The sequence below is a fragment of the Gobius niger genome (assembly GCF_951799975.1).
Source record: "Gobius niger genome assembly, chromosome: 7".
Classification (NCBI taxonomy): domain Eukaryota; kingdom Metazoa; phylum Chordata; class Actinopteri; order Gobiiformes; family Gobiidae; genus Gobius; species Gobius niger.
In genome coordinates, this window is record NC_136858.1 from 25639782 (window position 1) to 25651036 (window position 11255).

An 11255-nucleotide genomic window follows, 5' to 3' on the forward strand; every position below is an offset into this window, starting at 1 on the left:
TCTGCTGACACTCAGAATAGCGTATTTTCTTTACCCAAATCTAAAGGGTTACAGCCTATAGGCCAGAGAAACGAGTAAGGATCTTTTGTATTGTATTTTTGTCAATTTTTTTGGCAAATTTTTGTTGTGTTTGATCACTTTTTCCATCACTTTTTTTGGTCAATTTTTAGGTCATTTTTTCATATTTTTTTTGTCATTTTTGGTCAATTTTTATGCAGTTTTTTGTCAATTTTTTTGTCATTTTTTTGTCGCTATTTGCTCATTTTTTGTCATTTTTTTCTCATTTTATGGTAACTTTTGCCTCATTTTTTCCTCATTTTTTGTCACTTATTTGTCACTTTTTCATCATTTTTTTTCCTGTGACTTTTCATTCTCGGTTCATCTCGTCGCTTTTTTCAAGAAGCTTTCAAATTTGGTTAAAGTCGAACTGGAGAAAATGTGCTTGGTTCAGGTGGGGGTTAAGAGGTTAAAAAACAAAAGTTGCCGGCATATTAGCAATACATACTATGTACATATTGAGGGTTGAGAATGATCAGCATGTGTCCGGTGATGCTGTCTGAACTTTAAAACACCATCAGCAGGTGGGATCAGCTGTTGAGAAGGAGATTTGCAGGATTGCTCAAACGTGCGTGAATGAAACAAAGCACAACTCCAGATACATGCTTTTCATTATAAAACAATTCCCTGATGCACTGATGATGAACTGCTTTTTTGCAGAGCCTGACTTTATGAAAACACAGTACACCTAAACTTCAATTCTGCTGCTCAAATGCCAGTAACCTAATTTCCAATTTGCGCTGCCCAAACTCTTGTAATGTGACGATAATGATATCTTACAGGTCAAACAAACATGTACTGTGAATGAATTTGGCCTCTCTCTTGTTGAAACCTTTCCTTCCTGTGGGGCCTGACTCACCATCTCGTGCGACAAACTTACGCAGAAACACATCACAGCCGGGTTTAAAATTGATGAGGCGTGTTAATATTTTAAGACAGTCTGCATTCGACCACTGATGGGATTTACTGTGCGTTTGGCTGCACTTTTATATCTCGAGGAAACACACTGGGGTCTGCTCTAGTTCTCTATTCATGTGAGAGGATGCAAACGCCAGTGCCCTTACCTTTATAGAATTGGGACAGGAGTAAAGTTGTGGCTATGTGGTTATGTTGCCGGCTGGTGGCGGAGTGGCCAGATTGAGCCTTTCTGTGTGGAGTTTGCCTGTTTTCCACGTTTCTGGGTGGGTTTTCCGTCAACCTGAACCACCTAAAACCTCCAGTGAAGTAATCATGTCCAGGATCCTGGCTCACAGTCTGCGTGTGTCCCAGAGCGTTGAACTGCTGCTACAAAATACTATTTTCTTTTAGCCTATACAATCATTTAAACACACCGCCTAAAATATTCAATACGCTTCTGCAATGTCAAAAGGTTCAGTGTTGCTTTAACCTCTTAACCCCCACTTTAACCGAGCGCATTTTCTCCATTTCGGCTTTACCCAAATCTAAAAGCTTCTCGACTGGAAGGATGGAAAGACCTGCAAAACGGCTCCTTTTTATCATATTTTTCATCGCATTTTCTGTCGTGTTTTCGTCAGTTTTTCATCGCATTTTTTGTGGCTTTTTTTTGTGTGTCTATGTCACGTTTATTGTCATCTCTTTTGGCTTTTCTGTTGCTTTTTCATTGTCGCTCATTGCTTTTCTGGCACGTTTTGTCACTTTTTTTGTCGCTCTTTTGTGGCTTTTTTGTGGCGTTTTAATCCTCGTTTTCTTAGCTATTTTGAAGCTTTTTTTCTCCAAGAAGCCTTAAGGTTTGGGTAATGTCGAACTGGAGAAAATGTGCTCGGTTCAGGTGGGGGTTAAGAGTCATATTTTTCACCAAGATCTTGTATTGATGATGGGAGAGTGTGACCAATGCGCAAAGCCTTCTCCAGCACATCCCAAAGATTATCTGGACTCTGTAGTGGCCAATCCATGTATGAGAATTATGTCTAATGCTCCCTGAAACACTCTTTCACAGTGTGAGCCTGATGAATCCTGGCATTGTCATCTCGAAATAAGCTCCTGCCATTAGGGAAGAAGAAATCCATTGATGGAATAACCTGATCATTCAGGATCTTCAGCTGATCTCAGTCTTTGGGCTCTTATTGTTGCTGAACCAAGACCTGACCAACTGTAGCGACCCCAGATCATAACAGTCGACTTTTTTTTTTGGTCCGGCAGTGTACAGCTTCCTTCGCTTACAGCAGAGAGGGATCAATGGAGTGGATAGGTTGAGGGCTTGTGTCTGTGATAGAGCTGCATTAAACATACACCAACTACAACATCACACTGACTATGAGTAATACGTAATAATTTTTCTTTGCTTCTGTGTTTTTCTTTGTAGATGTACCACAGAATCCGGCATTCTGAATGCATTTACAGAGTGACCATGGAGAAACTGTCCTATCACAGCATATGCACATCAGAGGAGGCGAAGACCCTCACGCAGCTCAACCTCCCCACTCCCATTTATAAAGAAATCGAAACGTAAGAGACTTCCTGTTACTACGTCCCGTCATCTTTCCCGCGCCTCCCTGGTGAGCTGCACGTTAAGTGTTTTTTTTTCCACCTGTAGGTTCCACTTTGATATCAGTCCCTTTGAGGAGATCTGGCCTGCTGTATTTATCTTCATGGTCCATAGTTCATGTGGAAAAACGAGGTACCCAGTAATTTGTGTGGAGTTCATGCTGTTTTTACATGCATTTTGAAGTCTCTTTTTGTGTGTTTCTCCACCAGTTTTGAGTTGGAGAAGCTCTGTAGGTTCACTATGTCCGTCCGCAAGAATTACCGCCGCGTGCCGTATCACAACTGGAAGCATGCGGTGACGGTGGTGCACTGTATGTATGCTATCCTTCAGAAATCCCCTGGGACCTTCACGGAGCTCGAGGTCGGCTTTAGTTTAACCGTCAGCACACCTTTTTGATGAATTATATATTCAGAAAGTCTATGTTTTGCTTTTACAGAAGAAAGGTCTGTTAGTAGCCTGTCTGTGCCATGACCTGGACCATAGAGGATACAGTAATACGTACCTTCAGAAGTTTGACCATCCTCTCGCCGCTTTGTACTCCACGTCCACAATGGAGCAGCATCACTTCTCACAAACTGTCTCCATCCTGCAGGTAGATCTCTTTTACGCACTGGCAATTAAAAAAAAAAATCTGTGTACCCTAAGCTGAAACTACTGAACGTAACAGACCTGACCAAAACAAAATTTCAAGGGCAAACACAATATCAGGCTTGTACTCGAGAAGCCACAACATATTGCAAAATGACTGAGGGCCAGCGCTCAGTGCTCCTAGGAAAGAGCCCAATACTCTTGTGTTCAGTGAAGAATTATTTTATTTCTCTATTTCGACACCCACAGAAGTCACTCCCTTCAGCCCTTAAAAGAAATGTAGTGCCAGGCAGAACCTAAAACAACAGTAATGACTTCAATCACTTTTTGCACTAAACACTGCTGCCATTATTATTTTTGGGGCATGTCATGAAATGTGGTGTCCGACTCTGATATTTATAAATTTTACAAAATTATATTTCATCACATAAAAGAAGGGTTTATGTTGATGACAGAGGGAACTATAATAAAGTGTCATCATACTATGGGGGAATTGTAACTGAGAATCTGCCTTATCTGCCTTGTCCTAGTCTAGCTGAAATAAAACGCCTCTTAGGTGGAGCTTTTGCTTTTTTATCGATCTCTTTGTTTCTCATAGCTGGAAGGGCACAATATCTTTTCCAACCTGAATTCCAGCGAGTACGAGCAGGTGCTGGAGATCATCCGTAAGGCCATCATCGCCACTGACCTCGCCCTTTACTTCAACAACCACCAGCAGCTGAGCGAGCTTCTGACAGCAAGCTCCCTGGACCTCAACAACCACTCACACAGGCCAGTACCAAACGCAGGCTGAAAGTGCTGCTGAAATATAGCTATTCATGCATTAACCCTAAGAACATTTCCAACTCCACTGCTTAGCTCCAGTGACTATAGCAGAGTGGTTTGCAAATGTTTCACACTAGAGCTGAATCCTAAACCAGGCCTAAACCTGCTCCAAAATAGGTCAAGTGTGATTAATGACAGAAGATTGTTGATGGCGTATTACTAGTGTTCACCAACCTCAAACCTTGGTGTGTAACATTAGTGGAGCAGCAGGAGTTAGGTCTGATTTTGTGGGATATCCAATTTTTTTCCTGTTGTTCCTGCCCTAGTTTGCAGGACAGATTTTAAGTGTAGGCCACTGCTTTGTCAGCCCATTCCTGGGCTGCACCTGGTCTAGATCTGGTTCAGTCCAGTTTTAGTCTGTGGCGTTACTTGTTGCTACCAAATGCATAAGAATGCCTGGAACACACTATTTGATAATCACATGGTTTCCCTTCAGTCGAATGAGGAAAAAAATGAAAGCTTGTTTTGTTAAAGGTTGCTGCATGTTTAGCAGCATCACACGAGATAATGGATAAATTATTGGAATTGTTGATTGGGAGATATGAATACCGGTAATTACAGTATTGAGTATGACAGAACCAAAAAGAAGTAAAAAGGAAACAATGCTTGCTGTGTATCCTTCAAACATTATTAAGCGATTATTGTATCTAATAATGTCTAATCACTACATGTCTCTAATACGTTGTCATCATTTGAAGTCACATTAGATTTTTGGCAACACATTAACCTAATCAGTAGCGTGAGAGCTCCCAGTCGCTCGTCAATCATTTCCAAATGACTTCCCATCAGCTGTTTACACTTCTATGTAATCTTCATGAATCAAACTTAATTTTGTGCACCAAATAAGTAATGAACACAATCTGTAAACAATTAGATAAATACATCTTTCATTTTCTTTCTCTGTGTTAGGACATGTTGGCGACTAGCTGACTAAGACACGAGATGTTTACTTGCACATGTTTAATTGTTTGCAAAAAAAGAACATTTAATTTTTGTTAGTGAGAAAATCCCCCAAATAACCTCAGAGATGTTAATTTTGATCAATGCTGCGTCTCACACACAGAGACCTGCTTCACAAACAGCTTGACCGCATGGACTAAAGGAGATTTTTGCTCTTGCTGCAGGGACCGTGTGATAGCTCTGATGATGACAGCATGTGACCTGTGCTCAGTTACCAAGCAGTGGCAAATCACACGACTCACCGCCAACGACATCTATGCAGAGTTCTGGGCCGAGGTACACTGGGAGCCTGTTGTGGCTCAAATACTATTAGCGTCATGCTCATGCCTCCAGTGATACGGTTAAACCTCCATTATTACTTGTTCGAACTAGATCTGCAAAAACTCCTTGAAATAAAATATGAGCTCACTGGGCTAAAGGTTGATCCCATTTTATTTGTCTGAATCTTTCCCTGTTTTGCCGCAGGGCGATGAGATGAAGAAGATCGGGATCCAGCCTATACCCATGATGGACAGAGACAAGAAGGATGAGATTCCCCAGGGCCAAGTGAGTGCCACGTCCACAAACTATTTCCACTCAAACAATAAGTGTAACCCAGTGGCCATGCAATCTCCAACACAAAAGTCACTGACAGGTTTTAAGTTGTTCTAAATATAGACAAAGCCTCTTGAGCTGTCATCTGTTTTATGTACAGTGGGAGGAAAAGGAAAAAGTAGGTCCACCGTTTGGAATTTCTCACATTTTCTCTAAATTGGTCACTAAATGTGGTCTGATCTTTATCAAATTCAGAAGAATGAATAAACAGTGTCTGCTTAAACTAATACCACCCAAACATTTACATGTTATCATATTTTTATTGGCCATAACATGTAAACATTCACAGGACAGCGTGGAATAAGCGAGTACACCGACTGAATCTCACTGAACTTTGTAAAGTGTTTTGTAAAGAGGAATGGTCCAAGAGTCATCCTGATCGTTGTGAGCGTCTAATCTGCAACTACAGGAAAGCAGTTATTGGTGCAAAAGAATGATCAGCCAATTATTTAAAGGGACTAGATGCAAGTTGGTCATTTTTATACTCACTACCGCCAGCTCAGGTCTAACGTGTAACTGCAGGTTCTATATTAAGCTCGTGCATGACGGCACTTCGGATCCAAATGAACAACTTCTTGAGTGACAGTGCAGGAGTTTAGAGGCAGTTGTGGTGAACAGGTCAGGGCTCATTCGACACATTAGGACATTGCTGGAAGATGTAGCGGGAGGAAAATACTTCATTTTAGCATTTTTCTTTTTTTAACTCTGTATAGTCCCTTTAATACAAGAGTTCACTTATTTGTCCCACACCATGATTCTCCTGCACCAAACTTAGCAGTCAGGATAGGGTTTTGATGTTGATGCTGTTCCATTTGTCCTCCACACATGTCGTTGTGTGGAGGACAAAATAACTTGGTTTTCGAAAGAGCTCTTGGATGCTCCATAGCACTACTGGAAAAATATACTGTGGACCCAAATTCCAAACAGTGTACTTACTTTTCCCTCCCACTGTAGTTGTACTCTGTAGTTGACAACACTTCAACTACAGAGTACAGATGACAGCTCCAGAAGCTTGGTCTATGATGTACAACTCCGGCAATTTAAGGCTGTTTTTGGGTAAAGCTTTTCGATGAATTAATATTTTTGCCAATTTTTATGTTCTATATCTATAAAACATTATTGACTTACGAAGAGGGGAAGTTAACTCTGACTTGCTATTGGTACAGCATGATGCCACGTCAGAAGTTAGGGGAATTCTACCTCTTCATGTGTCATGTCCTGCGCCCAAGATTTTAATTAGAAACACAACCGAAACTGTAATGTCTTCACATTAAAAACATGTTTGATCGGTTATTCTCTGTTGAATGGGGCTTTTCTTTGCTCACTGTTCCTACATCTCTCATCCTGCCACAACGCCACAAATCAGGTCAAATTATACTGAGTTTTTAGACACAACTGCATGTTATTCTCATGTATTTAAAAATGTATTAAATGTTTCACAATTTGTTATGCATGTCTTATTTCTTCTTTAGATGGGATTTTACAATGCTGTTGCAATCCCATGTTACACAACGTTAGCAGAGTTGTTTCCTCCGTCCAACACTCTTCTTCAAGCCTGCAAGTGAGTGTTTTGTACTTTTTATTTTTTTTTGTGTGTGCATATCCCTACATGAAAATGTGCAAGAAATTTTGTTGATTTGTAAAATATCTCGGTGGCAGTGAGAAGTCCAGGAATGAGTTGGCCTTAAGTGACCAGCCGCAGCTAATGCCCAGACTGATGTGATCTGATTGACAGGCGCATATAAGACGCACATGCCAAGAATCACTGAACACAAACAAAACAGGACCAGCCACTGTGCTCTGATCAAATTAAAATGCCCAAGTCGTCAGATAAATCAATGTTATTACTTTAAACGTTTGCCGATTTAAATTTAATTCATGAGTGCAAGGCTAATGCATTTCTATGATATCAGCTAGCCTGACCCACTCCACAGTGCACCTGAGGCAAATCACTTATAACACCAGACTAATGATATAAATGTCTGTGTCGATAGAATCATTTTAACCATTTTGCATTTAAAAGAACTTATATTTGAGCAGCATCAGCTTCGTGGTTGTATTAGCTACGCAGCGGCGGAGTGATCTGCTAGAAAATAGTCCCTCAAAATGCGATCATTCATGTGATGCAAGGTCAGTTATATTCCAAAAATTATTCTATCGACACAGACATTTATGTGGTTAGTCTGTGCTTGCCTTGCACTAGCCTAGCGCCACAAAACTCTTCAAATACAAGAACTGCATGAATTACAAAAAAATTATCTCCAGTGAAATCTCCACACTGAAATGAGGCACTTTGTCAAAAATATCCCTTTAACTTACATTTGATGTTCTGATCCCATCAATTTTTCTAGTTTGTAAACATCTATTTACATTTTTAAAGTACAGCTCTGTGTTATAATGATGGCGTTGTTTCTGTAGGGAGAACCTGAACCACTGGGAGAAGATTGCGAGTGGCGAGGCGGAGGACATCGTTTTGAAGGAGCCCAACAGTTCGTCCGCTGGAGATTCTGGCCCTGTGAAGGTGGATAACTGACATCCAAAGGGTTGCTGTCCCACCAAAAGAGATTAGCCTGGACCTGCCTCGGACCTGTGAAAGGTGCCAGGCGTTCGCAGCAGCAGATGACAAAGCTATATTCAAGTCTGACTTTGAAAACACACAGTAACCTCATCAGGGGACGGAGGTGTCCACACTGATCCCAGGGACTGACGGGTGACCGCTGCAGCCCGGGACATCGCGTGGGAGAAGAGACTGGTGGCGTTATGGTTTTCCGCTGTTATTTGTTTTATGTTACTTTATGATTTTGATGTTGTTTTTCATTTGAGCTGTATCTTTTGTGGTCTTGCATCTGAGAGGCCTTAACTCTGAACCACTTTACGGGCGCAGATATGTGAAACCTCGGTTCAGGCTTTTTAAATGGTACTGTTTTGCCTTCTGTGGTAGGGTGATGGGTCACAGCAGACTACTTCAGTAAGGTATTCCCAGTGACAGAAGGAATGTGCGGGAGAAACACGATGTGATTTCACCTTATTGAAAAGGTGAGTGTAAGAATGTTGTTTTTTTGTTACTTTTTTAGCAAAAATCCTTTGCAGTACTTGAATATAGACACAAAAACTATTTTACATGGAGGTTGCCGAAAGCCCACACAGACTATTTTTACAAAAAAAACATGAAAAAACTGTGAGTGAATTTAGATAATGTTAGCACTTGTGAACACAGTCATGAGAGAGTCATAATGTTTCTGAAGTGCAGCCCATAGCATTGCCCTCGGCCACAGTGGCATTTTAAATCCTGCTGTGCAAGTGAATCCACGTGTGGTTAGCAAGATCTTAGCCCAAATTAGCAACCCCCGATATTCCCAAGATAAAACACAAGACTGATTAGAAGATTCACAATTAGCTACTGTTCTTACAGACAGTGAGGATTAAAGAATAGTGTTTTCACTCATAATGTTTTATGACGCAACTTTGGTCATAAATAATTTCACAGTACAATCTTGGAGGAGGTCGTTTCACTCATTAATCAGTAATCGCTTCTCCCCTCATCAATTAAACAGAAAGGACCACACAAGCTGGTGAAGACTTCTGTGCAATATTTTATGAACAACATGTTTTATGCTGATATTGTTGTAACTTCAAACAGCTATTGACATTGATGAAGAAGGCAAATATTTTCAGGGAAAGGTGAAAATAGTCTGTCACCTGAACCAAGTTTTTCCACTTTGACAGATTTTTATTGAAGCATTCGTCCACTTTCTGCCATTCACTTGCTTTCACCAGAAAGGCTTCTTTGATCAAGTCTGAAATCACATTTTCAGCTTCATACTTTCCCACAATAGTTCAGCTGCTAAAGCTAAACATCACAGACATATTTGAGACTGTGGGGCCTATCATGTTGGTGACTCAAAAATAAATGAATCCCACATGGACGAGAAACATCCAAGATCTTCCAAAAGACTTTTTGCCTAAAACTGTCATTCCAGTGAATGCTGGCTAAGACTGAAGTTATCGCCAAAATAATTTGCTTTTTTAACTGGTACTGTGGCCCTCCCCCTTTTGGTGTGAATGTACATTTGATGGATGTTTTTTAAAATAACGATCTGTGGTGTTTTGGCATGAGAGTTAGTAAGCCATCAGTCGATGCTTACTCTGTCTTACTTTTGAGAATTGCTTCCAGTAAGCTTCAACCAAGAGCAACAACTAGCATGCACCTATAAGATTTATATATACTTAATTTGCATATATATAATAGGTGTATTCTGTGTACAATCTAGAGTTTGTTTGTACGGACTGAGATATTGCTCTGATGGTGCTAAACTGAGTGGCAGTTTCATGCACTTTGTGACAGGCGCGAACATTGTGTGCTTGTGTGTGCGACTGAGGCCCTGCACTCCCTGTACCGCCTCTTAATTCCCCCGTCCCTCCACCCGCCATCCCAACTGAGAAGATGGTTAAGTCCATAACACTGACTGCACTGTCCCTCTACTCTACAGCACCAGTTACATCCCATTGTCTGCACTATGTTTAGCTTATGATCTTTATCCTTAATATTATTATTGAAGATTATTATGTTATTGCTATTATTATTACTATTGTTATTTTCTTAATTAGAGTTAAATTTAAATTAACTTATATTTTTATACAAAGAAAAATAATGTTGGCCTTTTTTGTTTTGTACAAAGTAAACATTAAGATAAACAAAATGGTCTGGACATGTTACTGTTAACCAGAATAACTAAGGAATGTCTAAACTGTAAATGTATGAGCAGTAGCCCAAATGAATTTTATTAAATATATTAAAAACTGTGTCTTTGTGTCTTTGTTCTTGCTTGAATGTGCAAAAATATCTGTTCCTTTTTATATGATTTGAGAAGAATGACTTTATTTTGAACTATGTATTTATTTGAGCGGGGTGGATGTAGTGATTCTATTAATACATATAAATAAAGAAAACTAGGATAAAATAAACAAAGCAAATCAATATAACAAAACTACATGTCTTAGCAACTAGGTCAGAAGGTCAAGGGGCCTGTCTTTTTAAGAGCCATAAACCACAAATATTATGATGCAACTTAAGCCTTTAATCTGTATGGTTAACCCTGCTTACATTTGCAAACAATCTTTGATTCCAATTAGGCCTACTTATTTGTAAAGTTAAACTAGTCTGCAAGTTCATGACAGTGATATATATATAATTAGAAGCACAAAATTTGTCTATTCTCATAAGTAGGCTGAGTTTACAATATAGCTACTGGAGGACAACAACTATGTTTCATAACAAGGGGGGGAAAATAATCCACAGTTACCATGGACATCCGCCATTTTTGCAGCTGTTAGCATACATTTCCATTGACTAACATTAGCTAAAAACGGTGCAAAAAAATAATTTAAAAAGTGGATAACATAGCCGTGGCACAACTCCGCTAGCTGCCGAGTTACTGCTGGTAAATACATCTAACACACTGTGGTGTCCAAGTATTTTAATGTGAACAATAACTCCAGTATTATAACTTTTAAAATCTCCATTAGTTTACAATTGCCGCTAATCCCATATTGTTATGACGTCCCGAACTGTAAAGCCTCTAGGGAACAGGCCTGTATTTGCACAAAACACGCACATAAAAATGTAAATGTCAACTTTATTTCTATAGCACATTTACAACTTCAGCAGCCTATATAGCAATAACACAACACATAACAATAAAAATGATTGTGTACAAGATATAAA

General features: G+C 39.8%; 1 protein-coding gene across 4 annotated transcripts in view; it reads left to right on the forward strand.

Moving 5' to 3' along the window:
* The window catches only part of pde10a (phosphodiesterase 10A), a 62933-nt gene extending 52633 nt beyond the window's left edge, over window positions 1-10300 (forward strand). For all 4 annotated transcript variants that reach the window (XM_079559740.1, XM_079559742.1, XM_079559741.1 and 1 more), the window contains exons 14-22: window positions 2381-2523; window positions 2612-2695; window positions 2773-2923; window positions 3000-3155; window positions 3750-3922; window positions 5101-5212; window positions 5402-5482; window positions 7003-7091; window positions 7949-10300. In XM_079559740.1, coding sequence (XP_079415866.1) covers window positions 2381-2523; window positions 2612-2695; window positions 2773-2923; window positions 3000-3155; window positions 3750-3922; window positions 5101-5212; window positions 5402-5482; window positions 7003-7091; window positions 7949-8063 — 1104 coding nt within the window. In that variant the 3' untranslated portion in view covers window positions 8064-10300. The remainder of the gene's footprint in view (window positions 1-2380; window positions 2524-2611; window positions 2696-2772; window positions 2924-2999; window positions 3156-3749; window positions 3923-5100; window positions 5213-5401; window positions 5483-7002; window positions 7092-7948) is intronic.
* Window positions 10301-11255: the final 955 nt, after the last annotated feature.